The sequence below is a fragment of the Schistocerca serialis genome, chromosome 6 (genome assembly GCF_023864345.2).
Source record: "Schistocerca serialis cubense isolate TAMUIC-IGC-003099 chromosome 6, iqSchSeri2.2, whole genome shotgun sequence".
Lineage (NCBI taxonomy): Eukaryota > Metazoa > Arthropoda > Insecta > Orthoptera > Acrididae > Schistocerca > Schistocerca serialis.
In genome coordinates, this window is record NC_064643.1 from 315781704 (window position 1) to 315804979 (window position 23276).

The 23276-nt window shown below is 37.9% G+C and overlaps 1 protein-coding gene across 1 annotated transcript in view; it reads right to left on the reverse strand.

The window, feature by feature from the left end:
• LOC126484845 (myosin-VIIa-like) overlaps positions 1-23276 on the reverse strand; it is a 406864-nt gene that overhangs the window by 298809 nt on the left and 84779 nt on the right. Inside the window, exons 9-10 of the mRNA XM_050108441.1 lie at positions 14750-14960; positions 2214-2349 (exon numbers count right to left, since the gene is read on the reverse strand). Coding sequence (XP_049964398.1) covers positions 2214-2349; positions 14750-14960 — 347 coding nt within the window. The remainder of the gene's footprint in view (positions 1-2213; positions 2350-14749; positions 14961-23276) is intronic.

The window sequence follows — 23276 nt, forward strand, 5'->3', positions numbered from 1 at the left end:
TTGCAGAATAAAGGTTCATTCTGGCATGGAAGAGATGCCCACAGATGCAGAGCGTACATAGGCATGGGCAGTAACATGTTTAAGATTTTATCCAAGCTTTGTGACTTGTCACACAATATACATAGCCACTGCCACAGCTACTACTCTTTCCATTACAACCATCATTGCCACCTCTGCCTCTACTGCGTCTGTCACACCTGGAGTGGTCCCAACCACTGTATCCACTGGTAACATTGCTGACTGCCATCACCACTGCAACCACCTATGGTACTACTGCACTGACAGCTAGTTTCTTGGTGGCCCAACCAACACCAATGCAATATCTCCAATTGCTCACACTGACATGGCTCCTTCAGTTTCTACTGCCATCACCATTAGACTTCAGAAATATTAATACTGTCACCACCTGTTGTAGTGTAAATGACACAAAACTAATAGGTATCATCTGTACTCTTCAGATAAAGATGGAAGTGACTTGGTGTCTCCATTGGACAGTTTTAATGCTGAGATCATACTAGAATCAATGGTGACATTCTCCATTCAAAAAACACAGCTCACTACTGGCAGCACAACATTTATCAGTGATGGGAAACTGTCTGGCCTGAGTCTGCGTGTGTTGCTACACTACCTCAGCTTGGGCATTAGTTTGTTGTTGACCAGTGCTTTTCAATAGATGTTATTTGAAATGCTACTTGTACAGTGGGTGATGTTTTTCTGATTTCCCAGGAACTTATCTTGGTACATTCTTAAGAGGGACATTTGTGTTGTCTATGGGATAACATGTTTGCTCTCAGATGACAAGATCTTCATAAATTGAGTACTGAACTCCAGGCCTTATTTAAATGGAAACTTTAACCCCTGTTTAGTAGGTTTTATGACACCTTTATTTCAATATACATGCATTTCATGCAAATTTGGCATGTCTTAGGTGTGATAGCCTATTAGAACAGTCAATGAGAGAGAAAAGGAACATCAGTGACATTTCCAATGAACGCAACTAAGCAAATTAGCTGTTGCTGAGCACTGCTTCAAATGTAATCATGAAATGAAATATGATGAGACCAGTATCAAGGTGCAAAGTTTTTGGGATAGCATAATTAAGGAGTCTATCAAAATAGAGGCACTGGAAAACCTAATAACATGGAGAGAAGTTTAAATTTGCACAATGTTTGGGGTCCGGCACTCACTTTACAACCATCAGAGCTGGCAAATGCTGAAAGAATGTGTGATTCATGGAATATCAGAACATCAAAGGGTGTAGTGGCCACTGAGAGGCGAAACTAGCTATAAATGGTGGCACAAGATCAACAGGAGTTCACAGTCTGGTCCAAACAATGAGTACACACAACAGCAAAACTCGCAGACCTGAAGAAGATGACTAGGTCAGACATTGAATTATTGTACATAAAATGGAAAAAATTCAGCTGTACACCCAGAAGTACACCATCAACCAATTAATATTTTCATAGACTTTGTATGTTTTGCAAAATCAGCTACACAGTGAGATCATTATGTAATAGAAGCATTAAAACTACATTTTTCACAAAAAATGACACTTTACTCTCATGTGAGCATAAGTCTTCATCAGGTATACATGAACCAATCCCATCGTAGATGTCTAAGTTATGCTTTAAAACATCCAAAATTATTGACATACGAAACACAGGGAAAACCAGTAATGGCCTAGAAAGTTATTGTCCAACGGCACTCCTGAGTATATGTTATAAACTGCTCAAAACTGTTACATACAGCAGAACATACAAACACATTGACACAGTTATGCCTCCTGAACAAGCTTGCTTTAGAGTTAACCTCTGTTGTTGCAAACAAGTCCTAGTGTACACTGTACACTGTACAGTGAATCAGAATTCCAGAAAGTCCTAAAACCAGAATTTGTCTTTGTGGGACTTGACTGCTGCTTGCAGCATGGTGTGGCTAGAGGAACTCAGGCTGAAACTAGAGCAAATTATTACTTGCTCAAAACTTACCAGATTTGGGCGAACAGAGTCACTGTATTATGAAAAAAGTAATAAGTCATTCTCTAGCACAAATAGACTACGATAAGGATCCATATGAGTTTCTCTTCTAAATAACTTTTTATTTTTATTTTTTAACTGCAAACAGCACATTTTAACTGTTAATCAACATACAGAGTATTAATAAGAGATACTATAAATGCATTATGTTAACAGAATGTGATAATCTACACTCACCATTAACATCATAATACACAGTCCCTGCAAAATGGTTCAAACCAAATACTTGTTCATGTTCTGAAATAGGTTTGAGAAAATATTTGTCACTGCCATGATTTCTGTGCACTTTATTTAACATGGTTTTATCAGTTCCCTGAAACAAACACAAAAGAAAAGTATGAAGCAAACAAGAAAAGAAAAAAAAATTCAAATTTTTTGATAATTTTAATGTATAAATAAATGGAGTGGCTTATTAAGGTGATTTCTTGGAGTCTTTCCACAGGATGAGAATCTATCAACATCTACTAGGATCAGTGAACATGGATGCATAACTGAACTAACTAAAACATTTTACATGGAGCAAAAAACCTTTGCACATCATATGAAAATTTCTCGAAGGAGTTCTGAACTAGTACAAGTGTTGCATCAACATTATGTATATTTAAGAGACTTTCATTTCAGAATGGAGATGGGTAATTTCATACACAATGATCCATGTCTGAGATAGACATGCAGTCTAAATTTGACAACGTTTAATTATTTTGCTCATTTTGTGTGTCATGGTAATGACAGTAATGACGTGTGCAAAGGTAAAAAAATAGACGTCTTAGAATTTTACAAATGGTTCAGGGCCTTACTAGCCTTGTCATATTAGCATGCATTTCATCACAGCAGTATTTGAGTTTTGCGAGCTACCAAGCACTTTTTCCACTCTTTTAGGGATTTCTCATTTAGCCAAATAGGCTTCAACAATGGGGGTAGGGCAGCATTTTAACAGTAATTTCTACATCAGCTTTTATGAATTCCAGTGCTATGTTGTCTAGGCCTGGAGCTATTGTATTTTTGGGCTTCTCAAAGCAAACTAATTTTGTATATTGTGGGACACAGCAGATTTATATCTTGATCATCTTTGACTTCCTCTGGAAGATTTCTCATGTGTTCCTCACAGTTGTCTACACAATTTAATAATTTGTTGAAATGCTCCTCCCACATTTGTCAGTTGTGCCTGTTGGGTTGTAATCATCATGGCATCCTTGCTCTTAACTGGTCCTTCATGTCTTAAGTTCTTCATTGACAGCCATTGGATGATATTGTACAGACCCATAATATTCTCTTGTCCTGCAGCTTCTGCTAACCATGCCTGCTCAATCTGTCCATTTCCTTTTATCTCTGCTTTTCCCAGTCTTTTGTTTGCCTCAGCACACTCTTCATCTTCTGTGCTCTTGTCTTACAAAGATGTAACTTTTGTTTCAGTTCTTTCCTACAGTTAATTTTATTCCAAATGTTATTAGAGGTCCTTCTTTCTTGTGATATGTCTTAATTCCCAGGCTGTTCTCCCCAACATCTAGATAATTGTCTCTTTAAGTTTTTGGAGAAGAGGAATTCAGTGGGGAATCCACTAACCTCTGGAGGTTTTGAACTTCACAGACAACATAGTTTTATTAGCTCAAAGGCTGACAGATATGAAGATAAATTAAAATCTTTGAAAAAAGAAGCAGAGACTGCTGGCCTCTAGGTAGATATAGGTAAAAACGGAAATGATAGTAAATTCTAGGAACATGGAATAGCCTCTGTTTTTAAGGGAGCAACATGTAGAGAATGTCAACTCATTCTTGTATGTGGGCAGGGTGGTGACAGAAGATGGTGAAGCTGGAGAAGACATGAAGAACCACTTAAATAAGGCAAATGCTTCCTTCACACAATTGTGTCCAGTATGCTGAAACAGAAGCATCACATGCAAAATAAAAATTAAAAGTTTAATACAAATGTCAAGGGTGCCCTCCTGTGTCCCAGTGGAAGTTGGGAAGCAGACAAGAAGAAAACATCACAGTTACAGCGCTTTATTAAGAGGTGTCTACAGTGCATCATGAATATCTAGTATTCAGAAAAAAAGCAATGAGGAGCTCTGCAGGAAAACAAATCAGATACATACAGAAGACCAGATATGTGAGAGAAAGTGGAGATGCTAGGGTGCACACTGAGAAAGCCAGATGGTGCAATCAAGAAGAAGGCATTGGAATGGAATCCTCAGGGAACAAGGAAGAGAGGCAGATCCAGGGGTACATGGAAGAGGAGAGTAGTATGGTAAGTAAGGAGATTTGGCAAGAACTGGTCGAACCTGAGGGTAGTGGCCAAAGAGAAAGATTGATGACGAGTTCTTCTGGATGCCCTATGCCACCATGGGAGCTAAAGGAATTATATCAATATCTGATTTCAATTCAATCCAATGCCTGTGGTAGATCAATAAATCACCACTATTACTATTACTATTGCTGCTGCTGCTACTACTACTTCTCCTTCTGATCTGTTTTTTAATTTAAGGTTGTCAGCTTAATAGCAATAACAATAGTACTATAAATTATTCTAGTGTAATCACAAGATAAGATACATTATTTTAAGATTATACACATGAAACATGAAATTTCATTATAAGGAAATATTTTGAGTCTCTGACTTTTGGTGCCAGTTATTACTGAAGTGATTGGTATTTCTCCCTTGACGTTGTAACAATCTAAGCTAGATGCTCGCTACTCCAAATTGAATCTACCAATCTGCTAGTGTTTCTGACACTCTTTTGAACACCTTTGTGTGTTTCTTGGTTTCTGTAAGAGAGCTTGGTTTATTAATACGCATTTCAGTAATTATTACTCCTTTATCATTTTTTATATTGATAAGAATGTACAGTATGTTTTGAATCCAAGATTATGCAAACTTTAAAGAATTAGTCATACTGGTACATACACTATTAATTTAAACACAGAAACAAATCAAACCAGGCAGAAGTAAGGCTGTGAGTACCGGGCGTGAGTCGTGCTTCGGTAGCTCAGTTGGTAGAGCACTTGCCCGCGAAAGGCAAAGATCCCGAGTTTGAGTCTCGGTTGGGCACACAGTTTTAATCTGCCAGGAAGTTTCATATCAGCGCACACTCCGCTGCAGAGTGAAAATCTCATTCTCAAATAAAACCAGTTTCATAAATAATCTGTTCTGAGTCATGGTTCAGTTGACACAAATGTTTTGACTGTAACTAATATGGAAATGGAACCTTGTGTCAACAGCAAATATGCACAAATTATTTTCAAACAGAATAAACAACCAAGAAGAAGATGGGTCTTTTAATCTCAAAATCACAACCTGGACAATTATTAACAGAATTTCACAGAAGATATGTCCCCTAGACAATGCTGTCAAAATTAAGTAATCATCAATTTTTCATATAGTCATTCTCTCACTCAAATATACTAATGCTGCAAAATCAGTGATGATTCACTTCAACTGCATGCTAACCTTCTTGTTTATGATAGCCATATTAATTTTGTGAGAGGTGGCTATAACATGAGCAACAAATCACATTGCTGCAATCTGCCATGCATGCAGTGTGGCACAGCAGTCAGTGTCATTGGCTGATGTGCTACAGGTTGCCAGTTTAAACATTTACTTCTTATTTAGTATTTATCATTTCTGGAATGTTCTTGAAATATCTCATATTTGTAATGTTTGTATATTCTGGGATATTCAATGCCTGTATTAATACAAGCTTTCTAAAATATTCAATGTTAGTTTAAAAACCTGCACTCTCTATCCAGGAGGTCAGTTCTGTTCTGGCTGTACACTGGTGTTCATAACAAACATGCATTAAGTGATAAGCACCGTATTTCACTGATGGCCCTGCTTTCAGATTTTGACTTGAGTGTGGTTATGATACGACATTATTTGATGGAGATGCCAGGTACTTCAAAACATTCATATCACCATGGCTCCAATTAGGCAATGTACAAGCTGTCTCCTACAGGGACAGGAACTGGAATGTAAGCAATATATCATTCTCGTGGTCTGTATATTCAACAATTTATTTCAAGCCACCAGTAGGTCAGCTTCATATCAGGCATCCATCAGTGTTTTCCGTAGATGCTAGTCAGGAGCCAACAAAAGATTTTACTGAGTCACCAAATAAACAAATGGGATGACATAATGTGTTCCACAAATTGATGTTTTTACTTGGATGGCACAGCCCAGCAGTGGTTCAAGAACAAAAACAAACAGATCAATAGCTGGGATATATTCAGTGCTGAAGTGAAGAAAACATTTGGCGACAACCAGCAGCAAGTCCACTTAGCGGAAGAACAACTGAAGAAAAGGACCCAGCATAATGGGGGAAAGATACAGACCTACAAACAGGATGTTTTGGCCTTATACCACATATTAAATCCAAACATGATAGAAGCTGGCGAAACATTACACCTGATGAAAGGAGTTCGTAAGACATGAACAAAAGCTCTTCTGGAAAGGATTTTGCAACAACCTAGAAATTCACGAAGTGGTGCCAGCACGTTGAGTAAACACAGCAGAAAAAGACTTGGATGCAAGGAGTATGACTGACTCTCAAATGAGATCCCTGTAGCAGTAGTGGAAGACTAGCACAGCCTCACATCTCTTATGCCAGGTAGTGAGAAAAGAAATACAGAATTTTAAGGCCACTAGAACTGTCAGACTGGAGGAGTCATGAATGTTTACATGATATGTCAGGACATAATAGGCACTGATGACAAAGAGATGTATTGATCTTTAGTACCAGTCTCCACCATCAGCTGGTCACACCAGGAAGAATGGACTTGGCCAACTTGGACTTATGCCACAGCCATCAAATGACAACCAGCATTTGACCAACGCAAATACTACCAACTCCTACACCAAGTATAGCACCTCAAAGAAGAACAGTCATTTGGAGGACAGAGGATAACATGCTGGTGTGCTTTCACTGTGGATGCCCTGGACAATGTAAGCTACTGCAGAAAAAAGAGGGAGAGTTTTTGACAATTAAGATGCTGCCAGACTTCAACCATGACAGCAGGTCTATTCATACCAGTCAAATGCAGACAATATTAGTCAACCTGTGGGATGAAGCCCATTACCATACCCTGTACAAGGTCACTCTCCAACACACCATAGCCATTATCCATCCCCACACATAGATATCAGCCACTCGACTAGCTGTCGACATCTAAGCAAGCCAATCATCTATGGTAGTGAGGCCACCACAGATGTAAAATCTCCATGGACAACAGTCAGCAAGATGTCAGGAAATTTCATTTATGTCTAACTGACAAACAGAACAGGGAGTTCTGTGCTCGTAGTTAGCAAACCAAACCTAGTACATATCCACCGCGGAGCTCGGGGCCACAGCACAGTTGCGACAACTGAGGATGGCCTTATGAGAGCCCAAAACCAGTCACGATAATAAAAGAAATTTACAACTGAAGTGATATTTTCAACCTCTAGCATCAGTCTTCAGTCAAGATCATCAGTAAAATTGTGAAGTTTTTCATTTATTATAAAAGGCTACTTAGGGTTGCAAAATAAGTCTACAGGCCAGCAGTGCTCACAAGTATTGTAGGTGGTCAAAGCAAACCTTGGATCACTGACTGTCATGAGCAGCCACAATGTATCCCAAAAGGAACATGTGCAGGAACAGCCAAAGCAGTCCTGGAAGGGCAGCTTAGTGTTATCAGCGAAGAATTGTGCTCCAATACCAAAACACAGGGAAGGAAGCTATCAAACTGCCAATAGAACTGAGAACAATGTTGGTTGAGTAACAGACTTTCTGGTTGATTTCGATTTGCTTCCAAATCCAGATTCCAGGGGAAGGGGGGGGGGGGGGGGGGGGACACAGGCCAAGCGCAGCCTATTGTAAAACACTGTAACAATGCTGGGAATCATCCACCACTTAGCCAGAATTCATACAGACTGTCGCCAACTAGGCAAGGGGTAGTCCAGGAGGCATTGTAAACCATGTTAGCAGTTATGGGTAGATTCAGTTTTAGTGCAGATTCAGAGAAGTGCTTAAAAGGAAATAGCTCACAATTCAAAGTTCGAGGTGACCTACTGTACAACTAAGAAAGAGTGCTTTGCAGTTATTTGGTCCATCAACAAGTTCTGACCATATTTATTTGGCAAAGCATTCACCGCAGTGATAGACTGCCATTCCCTATGCTGGCTGACAAGTCTGAAGGCTCTGTTGGATTGATTGGAAAGATGGGCACTGAGGTTTCAGGTGTATGATGTAACCATAGTATACAGAAACAGACGCAAACACAAGGATGCTGACTGTCTTTTAAGGAATCCTTTGGTTAAACACAGCAGCATGGATAAATCTCAGTCCCCACTGCATTAAATGCCATTGCTGTTGAAAAGACAGAAGATCCATCATTGCCAAAAACCATAAAAACCTTGAAGAATGAGGAACCAACCAAAGGAGGATTCCAAGTAATAAACAGAACACTGTATAAGAGGAACTATGATCCAATGGGGCAGAAATGGTTGCTCATCATCCTAGTTCATATACAAGCAGCAATCCTGGAGCATTTTCATCAGACACAGGTACCACTGGCCAGGTCTCTACTGGCTCATGGAACACTATGTGTGCCACTGTAAGAAATGCCAGGGTTGGATGCACATGTTGCAGTTACCTCTGGAGCATCTGGTACTCAGTTTGCCTGCGGCAGTGACATTCCACTGAACTGGAACACACCTCTTGGAGAGGTTTCTGAAGATGACAAATGAGAATTGATGGATCTGGACCACTACCTCACTCATTATGCTGTCACTGAAGCTGTGCAGTCTGCCAAAGCTCCAGAAATTGAAAAGTTCCTTGCAGACAGTGGCATTTTGAAGTGCAGAGCACCCGATGTGATGATCTCCAACTGAGGAGAAGTTTCGTAGTTGAGACTAGTACCAGAGGTAATTTCAAGTTGCAAAGCCACCCACAAGATGACAACCGCATACCACCCACAGACAAATACTGTCACAGATTGCTTTAATAAGATGTTAGCAGATACACTCTTAAAATACACTGATGTCAAACAGGGAGACTGGGGAACAGCACTGCCATCATAACACTCACATACAACACAGCAAAGCATAACATGACAGGATTCACAATATTCTCCCTGTTCCAAAGTTGCAAGGCTGAAACAACAATAGAAACACTGTTCCAGTTTCAACTAGGCAACCCTCAGGATAATTACACGAAGAACCTCATCACTAGGACTGAACAAGCAAGGCAGCAGGTTCACATACAGACACTGCATGCTCAGGAGATAGACAGTGAGTGCTATAATGCCAAGCACCAGTTAGTTATGTACAGCTCAAGAGACTTGGTATGGATTTTTATGCCTGTGAGAAAAGTGAGAGTTAGTAATGTGCTACTTTGGACCATATCATATCCTCTGTTCTTTTTTGGACATAACATATGAGGTCAAGAATAATGATACCTCATCAAGAAGACAAAAGTGCAGAAACCTCATCTGTGTATGTCATACCTTCCTCACTTCCAATTTATTTATTTGTGACTTAAGCATGTGTTTTACATTTGTAAGTGGTGTGACTAATTATTTTGTTTGTCATAAGTGCATTGTTGATGGCTAGCACATGCCAGTCTCTCATGAATGGTACCAGTGTTATGTGAACTGCATGGGTGCTTGGAATATCGTTGAAGGTTGTTTTGTTCTTTATCAGCTGCCATGTTGTGCTATTGTGTGCATCCTTCCCACGTGTAAAAACATATAAATAGTGAATATGGCTACCAGATATCGCTTGTCAAACTCAGAGATTTAAGAACTCTTGAATAATTGCTCAAAACTTGACGATCTTTAGAACGACATTGGCAATTTTTCAGAAAACAACAATGACTCATGTGAACTGGAGAGCAAAACCTGTATTGCTGATAGAAACAATGGTAGTGAGCATGAAGAAGCTAATGCACAAGTTTCTAATAGTCAGGTTTGTCATTTAGTTCAACAGCCTGCCCTTCATAATGAATGTTGTCATTTTGATGCAGTCCCTGGATTACCTGTGTTTGAAGAAAAGAGTGGAATTCAGGTTCCTGTTGATACAATATCAACAGAACCAGACTGTTTGTTGCAATTTTTTGATCACAGTATGTTTCTAAAAGTAAAGTCAGAGACAAATATATATGCTAATGACATTATTTCTGAACTTTGCTGTCAGAAAAGGATCAAACCAAAATCTTTATGGAAGAAATGGAGACCAGTGAGGATACATGAAGTATATCAAGTTTTTGCAATTGTTTTGCATATGTGCATTGTAAAGAAACCTAAACTTAGGGATTATTGGTCTGAAGACCCTGTCCTTACTTCATCATTTGCGTCTCAGCTAAAGTCATGAGACAGATTTTTTTCCATATTCAGGATGCTGCATGTAAACAATAATGTGCTATGGATACCTCTACAAGAACCAGGCCATGACCCTCTGTATAAAATAACACATGTTTGGGACTTTTTCACATAAAGATGCACAAAGTATTTTATCCATCATGAAATATGACTGTGGATGAAGCAATATGTCCTTTTTAAGGAAGAATTGGATTCTATGTTTATATGAAATAAAAACCAGAGAAATATGGAATAAAACTGTGTGTCGTAAGTGATGCTCAAACAGGTTACATGTGAAATGCTGAAGTTTATACTGGAGGAAAAGAAAATGTTGACAATTCTGTCAAATCCCTGCTGCTGAGGCTATGTTCCTCGTATTTGGTAAAAATACATGTGAAGTCCTGCATCCTTGAAGAACTATGGGAAAGAAATACATTGGGAGTTGGAACTGTGATGAAGAACAGGACAGATCTGCCTAAAGACCTAATAAATTGATAACTAAAGAAAGGAGAAATGACATTTTGTTGTAAAGGACACCTTTTCTGCTTGAAATGGAAAGATAAATATGATGTACACATGTTGCCAACAAAGCATAAGATGACTGCTTCACATATATCCAGGTGTGGATATGTTGAGGTGGAAAAGCTACATGTTGTACTAGACTACAACTTGTCTAAAACAGGTGTTGACAGAGGAAACCAGCTGATGGTTACTATCCCTTCCAACGAAAGACTGGAAAATGGTGAACAAAGATTTTCTTCCATATTTTTATGAGGGCAGCAGTGAATGCCAACATTATTCACAATATAAAAATATCAAAAAAGTGTACATTAGCACATTTTTCTCTATAAATTAGCAAAACAATTGGTTCAAAAAGGAGGAGCAGAACTAAATAAAGACATACATTCAGTATCTTGAGTTGCAAGTGCAAACAGACTCACAGCATGTCATTTTCCTGAGAGACTGCCACCAACAGAAAGAAACCAAACACAGCTAGAAGATGCAAGGTCTGTTGGGAAAAAGGGAAATCTCAGTAAAGGTAGGGAGCAGAGAGACCAGATACTACTGTAGGCCATGTTACACAGGCCTTCATGTTCACAAGTGTTTTGAAAGATTTCATACCTGAGTGAAGTTCTTTAATTTGTAAAAATGAGGAAAAAACATTTCACAATAAAAAACTTTACCTATAAATGAAGCATTTAGTATTTCCCGCTGACAAGTGATTTTAAATCAATAGCCTACCATTCCGTATGACTTACAAAAATTTTGTGCACTTCAGGGAAAATAAAAATGCTGAAAAACATTATCTTTAGAGTAATATCTACAAATCCCTGTATAATTTATTTGTGCTAAATGTATACATATTCATAAAGAGGAAGGATGGAAGGTTAAGCTGATATACTGCCTAAAGAGGTAAGTGGATTAGTAAATTTACTAAAAAATTGTAAATTGTAGCAAATTTCATCAGGGTCCAAGTATTAACTGGATTGCCAACCTGTTAGGCTCCAATGTATTAAGGTTAGAATTGCCTTATTTGCTTCTGCATTTCTCCAGAACACAAAATGATCTTTCCTGTAACTGACTTCCAACAGCTTTTCCATTCTTCTGTAAATAACAACATAGTCAGATTTAATCCTTCCTCTCTCCATGTTTTTCTGACTACCACAAGTAGAATCTCACTCTATGACATGTGCTTCATTATTTACCATCAACCTGGCTTCAACTTACATTAATTCTGTTGTTGTTCTCTCTGTCACTTGTAATACGGGATTTGCAAGACCATATTGATGCCAAACATTTTGTCACATGGAATGCCTCAAAGAGGGTTGAGACAAACAAGAGAGAATTTTTGGCTCTACCAAAAAGTTTTTCATAAGACAATCCAGGTACTCCACACTGTTTTCCTCCAGACAGACTGGTCAGGAGAGGAGTTTAAGTACACAATGTATATTTTTCCATTTTGTCAACTGTCTTTTAATCCAGTAGCTATGTTCATTTATTTGCTGTTTTCTGATGTTGTTGTGGACTCATTGCCTTTTCCTTCCTTGGATTCTGTGTCATGACAATTGGTTTCTTCTTTCTCTTTTCAACATTGTTGCCACTTCTGTCTCACTTACACTTTCAAGTATCCTACTCTTATCTCAAACTCCTCATTTTCCCTCTCTTCAGGTCTAAATTCTTAGGTTTTCAAATCTCATTTGTTGCTAAAATTTCACTGTTGATTCCAGTCCTGGTTTACGTAGCTGCATCTCCACTAATCTGAGATACTATGTGACTTACATGCATACTTTTTAACTGCCTTATAGCCTCTCATACTTAGCCCTTACATGCCAGATGAAGAAAACCTGGTTACAAACTTTATTATTTGTGAGATTTTCTGTTGGCACTTGTATATGTTTCTACTTGATAAAAAGCATTTTCCACTGTCTTCATTTGATAAAAGAGTATTTGATGTTAATAAATTACTTGTAAGTTAACAAACCATACAACACCAGTTGCTCTATTTGACAAGATCCCTAAAAGTGTAGCTAACACCACACTTCAGTATCCTGCGTTTTCACTAGGTTTCTCAGAAAATGATTACCTTCATTTTTTACTAGTTTTTGGCAGAGACAAGTCTGAGAAATGAAGCAATATTTTAACTAAGTTGTTCCACTGAGAGCATCTAATTTCAGTGAAAGTCTACAGCAAGGAATGACACCTGTTTCTATTAATTTAATTTTCTTTCCTATGAAATACATTAATTTGAAGAATGAATTATATGCACAAAATGTGTCAATTTGCAATACAATAAAAGGAAAATAAAAATGATCTCAAGTAACAAACATATCCTATAATCTGCAGTCTGTAAAAATTAATTGTTGGTTGACATTTCCTCCGATCAGACCTCTCAACATCATGACCAAACTGTCTGTCCTTGCCAGTCTTCCAGAACAATCAGTCAGTAAATATCCAACTGCTTGTCCAGCTTTCTTTCTTGATCTATTTGGAATTTTGGAACCCAATTCCTGAGCCCACCCCTTTTATTTTGCATTTCATCAGACATCGTAGCATACACACAATGATGGTAACGTGATGCATAGCACTAACCAAACATTACTGTATCCTTTTGCACAAGATGTGACTCTGCATCACATACTGGTGTACAATCTTTGTCATCACATAGATTGACCTACATAAGATAATCTTCCGACTTGAAGTCAAACGTTTTTAAGGCAGCAAATCACCATTGCAAAATGTTCTGGAAAGTCATAAATGTAACAGTGTTGCAGTACAGTGGTGTAGTGTAGTGGTCACAATACATACCTGATGATGGACGTGCATTCAAATCTCGCTGCATGTTTTGCAACTTTTTATTTTTAAATTTTAAATCTTATCAAAGTGACTTATTATTTTTGTTCAATAAATTGCTGTAAATACAATTCTTTTTTATTTCAAATACTTTGCCACAAAATTTTCATCAACATACTATCATTGTGTATTTTTTATTTGCTCTTAGTTTTTCTTCCTATCATTCTTTTTTTTTTTAATTTGGAATTTGCAAGTGTCGCCTATATTCTGTAAACAGGACTTCTCATTGGTTGTTACAGTAGCAGCTCAGGTAACCAATGAAAGTGAGAAATAAATACAGTTTGCTTTTAGTGCATCAACTGAAATTCTTCCATCTTAAGTTTACTCATAGAAGTCAGCTTTAATCGCCATGAACAAAGTGAGCACGATTAATAGTTCTGCCGCAGACTGTTGACTGCCATTTTTTGGACACACAGCACATCGTGAGGTTTTGGTTGCGTTAAAACGTTAGTTTAAATTCAGGACTACAATATGCTTTGTCTGCTGCTGTTCAGTCATTGCTCATTTAAAAGCAGCTACTGAAAGAGCATATCACATTCCTGTCATGCCTCACAAAGGCTGCTTCTAACATTGCTTCACATTAAATGTTAAGTAACAGCACTTGTGAAGTGACTCATCATGTTTGTGTGTCTCTCTTAACCAATCAGTAGGCAGCAACTGATGTGGCAACAAAACAAAGTGGGAAGTGGCAGACATCAACTACTAAGTAATTTTAATCGAACTATAGTTATGTTTCTGTACAATTATGTCAGTTCTCATTCATTCTTTTATTTGTCAAGAATTACATTTAAAAAATCCATTTCTTGCCGCACTTAGTTAAGCATAAAAAATAGCCACTGTATTTCCACATGTTGGAACAATGTACGAGTGCAGTACACACAGAAATGTAATCACATATCTATTACGAAATTTATGCATATGGTTTAACTTTATATTCTTATCACTAAAGTTATGCACTCAAACAAAATATATTACAAAAATATTGTAACTGCATTTCCCTCTGCGTATTTTAAGCTGTAATATAAATAGCCTTACCTTTGGAAATTTAGATTCTTCATCAATGAGTGCCATAATATTGATAGGTTTCATTCCAATTAGATCCAAGATCTCCTGATTGTCCACAAATTCCATGTGTTTCCAGTTTATTCCTTCTTGTGTATATTCTTCCTGCTCTAATTTAAATATGTGTCGCACAAAGAACTGTTGCAAGTTTTCATTTGCATAATTGATGCACAGCTGTTCAAAGCTGTTGAAGGAGAATATAATAGTATAATTTAGCATATTACATTGTACAAATACCTGTAACTAATTATGTATAAGGTGCAGTCAAATGAAAATGCGACACATGGAAAATGTAAGTGAACTGTTTACTGTTTCAAAAATAATCACCATAACTGTTAGTACATTTATTCCACCGTGAGACAAGACAGTAAGCACCTTCATGGAAAAACTTCTGCATTTGCCTACAGAGCAATGATCGTACCCAGATGTGCATCTCTTCACTTGAAGCAAATCAATGGCTATGAATTTTTTTCTTCAGGGCCTCAAAAATATGGAAATCTCATGAGCAGAGATTGGGACTGTATGGAAGACATGTAAGGACTTTGCAGTGAAACTCCAACAGCACATTTTAATAGACTGTACTTTGTATTCAGACAAAAGGGCATCAGCTCATTTGTCACCCAATTTGATCTCTATTTCAAATTTTTTAAGGATTTGTGTGATGTTCAGCATGATTTTAGGATGAACTTTTTAATTTGTCACCAGAATGAGAGAATCAAACTGTTTGAGATATGGTGCTACAGAAGAATGTTGAAAATTAGGTGAACTAATAAGATAAGGAATGAGAAGGTTCTCTGCAGAATCAGTGAGGAAAGGAACATATGGAAAACACTGCCAACAAGAAAGGACAGGATGATACGACATCTGTTAAGATATCAGGAAATAACCTTCATTGTACTAAAGAGAGCTATAGAGGATAAAAGCAGTAGAGGGAGGCAAAGATAGAAATACATCTGGTGAAAATTGAGCATGTAGGTTTCAAGTGCTACTCTGAGATGAAAAGGTAGGCACGGGAGAGGAATTCATGGCAGGCTACATCAGACCAGTCAGGATACTGATGACTCAAAAAAAAAAAAAAACTGTAATGATCAGCCACCCACATTTTCCTGTGATTCTATTTATGATTTCCTCTTGTCTTATCTATGTTTTAATTACCAATTTTATAACATCTGACCATTTTTAACATGGTCTTATGTGATGTGAGTTAATGTGATTGTGTGGGTGATTATGGGTGAGATTGGGAGAGGTTGCAAGCAAATTTATCTCGGACTGCTTTTTATTTCTTCTTTCACATTTTCTACATTCTCACCATTTTTGTTTCTACTCATTTTCATATAGGTGCTGATAACCTTGTCATTGAACGTTTCACACACACACACACACACACACACACACACAGGCACAGGCACAAAATAATACCTACGATAACTTATTTTGCCTAGTCATAACAGGCATAATTAGTAGCACATTCACTGCTAGACTGGAGACCATGCTGGACATGCCCCAATTACCCCAATTACATCTTCTGAGTAGAACAGAGGTAAGCCAGGGGCAGACAGGTTGAAAACTGGAAAAATATTGTAAATCTTTAGGATATCCAGAATTTCACACTAATGTAGATAATGAATGTAGTAAATATAGTAATGGTCAGATAACTGCTGGCTTACTACATAATAGCTTCCAGATACTTCAACAAACTTTTCATTGAACAATTGCAAGCAAGGAGCAATGGAATAATGAACCATGACACCATTCAAGAGACACAGCCTTGCTTGCCAATGAGCTGAAACTGGTGAAGGTGCTGGGGCCAGAGTATAAAGTGTACAAGGGAGCTTCCTCCCTAGGGAAGCTGGCTATGGCATTCCAGGTGGAGATCTGCTAATAGAATGTGTGTGGGGACAATCTACATAGGTGCTACAAGGATAGTAGCATCTACATTCATTCAGACAGCACAGCAGCTCTGAAATTTCTATCACCCCCTGCAACAAAATCAAAGTTCATTGCAGAATAACACAAATCCCTTGTGAGGCTCAGGGAAAGTATTAGGGCAAACCTGCTGTGGGTCTGTGGTCATTCAGGTATGGCTGGCAAGCTGATAGGCTAGCCAGGACAGGGGCAATGACCTAACCTGACTGTCACTACAGCGATGACAAAATCTAAACTGTATAGCTGGATCAGGAGGCAGAACACAGAACTTTGGACTGAGACCCAAAAACAAAAACATAGCAAGCTAATGACATCAAAAAACATGTTTAAAGAGAAGTTCTGCAATCCTGGGCTTGAATAGGAGGCAGATTAAAATTATGGTAAGTTCAATCACTGGCCACAGGAACTTCAAGAAACATCTATCCGTGATGGGTACAGAGAAAAGCCCCTTCGTGTAAACTATGTGGTGTAGGAGATGAAACCCCACTACATATAATCTTCCAGTGCAAAACACTGAAGACCAAAAGACTCAACATATTTGAGCTGCTAATTCCTGAAGAGATTGTCTCTAGCAAAGATCTGGTAAAGGGAGACCTACAACTCTTCGCTGATACTGGCTGGCTTTACTTAAATGACAAGGAGAGATACTACACAATGAACTTAGTGCAGGCTAAGACCATATATTGTTTGTTTTTCTAATTACATAAAATCAATGGTCAAACTGGATGCTTCTGGTAATTAGCTGTGCAAGCAGCCTCTTACTAGAAGCATTTAGACACAAACAGTGCCACATGTAATACAGTTGGATGAGGGTTAATACATCAGTCATTCCCAGTTGCGAGTTCCACTTTGATTTTTATTGCTGTTCTGTATTACTCCCCTCCTTTGTTGTTTGTTTGACACATTAGTTAAAGAATCTATTTCAATAGAAACTTTCCTTTTTCATATTCCACTGTTACTACTCTAACTTGATTTTTACATATATCACACATTATTCAGCTGTCTCTGTACTTTATCCTCATTTTCCATAAGATTTTGAATATTTTATTCCATTTGTATTGTTGGTGGCTTTCTCTGGATTCAGTAACATCATTTTTGTACCCATATTTTACAACATTATTCCTCCAAATACTAAGAAGTGATGGATATAATAATGATCATTCAGCATTTCTCATATTCATCACTGAGTAGAATCATGATAATCTTTATTTCTGTAAATCTTATCATTTCCCATGAAATTATAAATCACAAGGAAGAAAGATTCTTATCACTGGCCTACAATTGTGTGTCACCACCATGACTGTGGCTCCAAGACCTATCATGTACAATTATACCTGCAGTGATGCGCCGACATTTGAGCTGTACAACAGATGCCTCATAACTGTGTTTCCTCTTTCATACAATTTCTTGCAACTTCATCCTGTAATTTCAGTTCCCTATTTGCTAGTTCTGAATCAAAACTAACTAAGCCACTAAGTCACTTAAACACTAAAGAATGGCATCAGGAGTACTAAAAACTAATGGTAAAAGTATATAATCTTAATTTAATGATATGAATATAATAGAAGGAAACATTCCATGTGGGAAAAATGTGTATGTGCGGATGGATATGTGTGTGTGTGCGAGTGTATACCTGTCCTTTTTTCCCCCTAATTTTTCCCGAGGGCATGCAGCTTTACTGTATGATTACATGATGATGGCGTCCTCTTGGGTAAAATATTCCGGAGGTAAAATAGTCCTCCATTCAGATCTCCGGGCGGGGACTACTCAAGAGGATGTCGTTATCAGGAGAAAGAAAACTGGCGTTCTACGGATCGGAGCGTGGAATGTCAGATCCCTTAATCGGGCAGGTAGGTTAGAAAATTTAAAAAGGGAAATGGATAGGTTGAAGTTAGATATAGTGGGAATTAGTGAAGTTCAGTGGCAGGAGGAACAAGACTTCTGGTCAGGTGACTACAGGGTTATAAACACAAAATCAAATAGGGGTAATGCAGGAGTAGGTTTAATAATGAATAGGAAAATAGGAATGTGGGTAAGCTACTACAAACAGCATAGTGAACGCATCATTGTGGCCAAGATAGATACGAAGCCCACACCTACTACAGTAGTACAAGTTTATATGTCAACTAGCTCTGCAGATGACGAAGAAATTGAAGAAATGTATGATGAAATAAAAGAAATTATTCAGATTGTGAAGGGAGACGAAAATTTAATAGTCATGGGTGACTGGAATTCGAGTGTAGGAAAAGGGAGAGAAGGAAACATAGTAGGTGAATATGGATTGGGGGACAGAAATGAAAGAGGAAGCCGCCTGGTCGAATTTTGCACAGAGCACAACATAATCATAGCTAACACTTGGTTTAAGAATCATGAAAGAAGGTTGTATACATGGAAGAACCCTGGAGATACTAAAAGGTATCAGATAGATTATATAATGGTAAGACAGAGATTTAGGAACCAGGTTTTAAATTGTAAGACATTTCCAGGGGCAGATGTGGACTCTGACCACAATCTATTGGTTATGACCTGTAGATTAAAACTGAAGAAACTGCAAAAAGGTGGGAATTTAAGGAGATGGGACCTGGATAAACTAAAAGAACCAGAGGTTGTACAGAGATTCAGGGAGAGCATAAGGGAGCAATTGACAGGAATGGGGGAAATAAATACAGTAGAAGAAGAATGGGTAGCTTTGAGGGATGAAGTAGTGAAGGCAGCAGAGGATCAAGTAGGTAAAAAGACGAGGGCTAGTAGAAATCCTTGGGTAACAGAAGAAATATTGAATTTAATTGATGAAAAGAGAAAATATAAAAATGCAGTAAGTGAAACAGGCAAAAAGGAATACAAACGTCTCAAAAATGAGATCGACAGGAAGTGCAAAATGGCTAAGCAGGGATGGCTAGAGGACAAATGTAAGGATGTAGAGGCCTATCTCACTGGGGGTAAGATAGATACCGCCTACAGGAAAATTAAAGAGACCTTTGGAGATAAGAGAACCACTTGTATGAATATCAAGAGCTCAGATGGAAACCCAGTTCTAAGCAAAGAAGGGAAAGCAGAAAGGTGGAAGGAGTATATAGAGGGTCTATACAAGGGCGATGTACTTGAGGACAATATTATGGAAATGGAAGAGGATGTAGATGAAGATGAAATGGGAGATATGATACTGCGTGAAGAGTTTGACAGAGCACTGAAAGACCTGAGTCGAAACAAGGCCCCCGGAGTAGACAATATTCCATTGGAACTACTGACGGCCTTGGGAGAGCCAGTCCTGACAAAACTCTACCATCTGGTGAGCAAGATGTATGAAACAGGCGAAATACCCTCAGACTTCAAGAAGAATATAATAATTCCAATCCCAAAGAAAGCAGGTGTTGACAGATGTGAAAATTACCGAACTATCAGCTTAATAAGTCACAGCTGCAAAATACTAACACGAATTCTTTACAGACAAATGGAAAAACTAGTAGAAGCCAACCTCGGGGGAGATCAGTTTGGATTCCGTAGAAACACTGGAACACGTGAGGCAATACTGACCTGACGACTTATCTTAGAAGAAAGATTAAGGAAAGGCAAACCTACGTTTCTAGCATTTGTAGACTTAGAGAAAGCTTTTGACAATGTTGACTGGAATACTCTCTTTCAAATTCTAAAGGTGGCAGGGGTAAAATACAGGGAGCGAAAGGCTATTTACAATTTGTACAGAAACCAGATGGCAGTTATAAGAGTCGAGGGACATGAAAGGGAAGCAGTGGTTGGGAAGGGAGTAAGACAGGGTTGTAGCCTCTCCCCGATGTTGTCCAATCTGTATATTGAGCAAGCAGTAAAGGAAACAAAAGAAAAATTCGGAGTAGGTATTAAAATTCATGGAGAAGAAATAAAAACTTTGAGGTTCGCCGATGACATTGTAATTCTGTCAGAGACAGCAAAGGACTTGGAAGAGCAGTTGAATGGAATGGACAGTGTCTTGAAAGGAGGATATAAGATGAACATCAACAAAAGCAAAACAAGGATAATGGAATGTAGTCTAATTAAGTCGGGTGATGCTGAGGGAATTAGATTAGGAAATGAGGCACTTAAAGTAGTAAAGGAGTTTTGCTATTTGGGGAGCAAAATAACTGATGATGGTCGAAGTAGAGAGGATATAAAATGTAGGCTGGCAATAGCAAGGAAATCGTTTCTGAAGAAGAGAAATTTGTTAACATCCAGTATTGATTTAAGTGTCAGGAAGTCATTTCTGAAAGTATTCGTATGGAGTGTAGCCATGTATGGAAGTGAAACATGGACGATAAATAGTTTGGACAAGAAGAGAATAGAAGCTTTCGAAATGTGGTGCTACAGAAGAATGCTGAAGATTAGATGGGTAGATCACATAACTAATGAGGAAGTATTGAATAGGATTGGGGAGAAGAGAAGTTTGTGGCACAACTTGACCAGAAGAAGGGATCGGTTGGTAGGACATGTTCTGAGGCATCAAGGGATCACCAATTTAGTATTGGAGGGCAGCGTGGAGGGTAAAAATCGTAGAGGGAGACCAAGAGATGAATACACTAAGCAGATTCAGAAGGATGTAGGTTGCAGTAGGTACTGGGAGATGAAAAAGCTTGCACAGGATAGAGTAGCATGGAGAGCTGCATCAAACCAGTCTCAGGACTGAAGACCACAACAACAAAAACAAGGTAAGTCTTTCCGCTCCCGGGATTGGAATGACTCCTTACCCTCTCCCTTAAAACCCACATCCTTTTGTCTTTCCCTCTTCTTCCCTCTTTCCTGATGAAGCAACCATTTGTTGTGAAAGCTTGAATTTTGTGTGTATGTTTGTGTGTCTATCGACCTGCCAGCACTTTCGTTTGATAAGTCACATCATCTTTGTTTTTAGATATAATCTTAATTTAATTTAGACTTGACTTAAAGAAAGGAACAGACTAGGCCACTTTCATTGCAGAAGATGAAAATTGACTCTTTACTTTGAGTCTCTCAACATTGTGGGTACCATGAGGGCCTAACTTGAGCAGCTGCCACCAACACCCTGAGTGACAGGTATGGCAGGCAACACATTTCAGGAAAACTCTGTGATAAGAGAGCCTGCACTACCTAGTCACGCCAGTGCTGTGTTTACCTTGACCATGGCGCATCAGCCTACACTTACTGAACTGTGGTTTTCTGTTGAATTTGCTCTATGAACTGGTTGTGATACTCTGTTGTTTGATCTTCAGCTATGGACACTGACTTTGAAGTGGTTTTAGGTATGCTCCCATGGAGCCTGTGTCTGTTCACTGTAATAAAGCAGTTGTATAAACACCAATTTTACTTACTCCACACACCCTGTGATGAGATTTGAATGAGAAGTAGCAGTGTCAGTTTCATAAGCCATCTTTAACAACTGCCACGTAAGTGTGTTAACTTTAAGACCTTCCAATGAATGACTACTACAGAGGCTGATGCATCAGCTATTCAGCAGGACAAGATCCCACACAGAATCTAGAGCCAATGGGTTCTCATCTTTTTTCCTCATATCAAAGGGGACAAAATGAAACATGGAACTCAAAGTTATGTATGAAATGTTTCTAAATGGTTAAACTGTATTAACAGAAGACTGACCAGAAAAATAATTATATTACAAGGGAGAGACTTTGATAGCTAATTAGTTAAAAATCCCACATATCTTACTAAGAAGAAAAATTCTGAGTGGTCAATTGTTCAAAACAAATGGAGTTGCTAAAAAAAGTATTATGGGTGTATTCTTCAAATGCAAAATATTGTTAAAGCCTACACATATATTTGAGTGTTGGAACTTTAATAGTGGCAACTACTTATTTACAATTTATACAAAACAGATACTTGTTTCAAAGTTCTACTGTCCTTCAAAGTAGTCACCAGCACTGTGTATAAACCAATACCAGTGATGTGGAAGTCCTTCCTACAACCATGAATAACCAAATTTTTGTTTCACTTTTTCGTGCTATATCTAATGCACCTGCACAGGCAATATGTAAAATGTATCTAAATGAGTCAGATTGTTATTTATGCAAAATTCCATTTAAATCTATAGTTCAGTTGGTTATATTTATCTACCTGATTCGGATGATACAATTAGTTTCACTAGAAGCTCAGTTTATTAAAAGTTATAGCTACTTGAAATTTCAACTATCGTAAGTAATGAGGAAACACTTTGAGCTAATAGACAGAATACAATGGGCTGTTAATATTCATTCAAAACTAGATAATACACTTTAAATTATTTGTAACTAATAATCTTCCAAGGTAAGAGATACTGAAAGTTCAGAACCTCATAATTTTGATTGCCTTAATGCTTACAAGATACTTAACTTCAACACTGTACTTTTCTTACTGTATTTTTTTTAATCAGGTGAAGCATCTTACTAATTAATTAAGACATTAACTAAAATTCTGAATAATTTGTAATTATAAAATATTGTTTTCAAGATGAAAGCCATACTTGTGAGTATGGGATTTATAACTCGGTAGCTTAACAATGTTCCACATACTTTTATAATTTACTAACATTCAACATTTTTCTTAAACTAGGTAACAGTAAAATCTTATGATCCACACT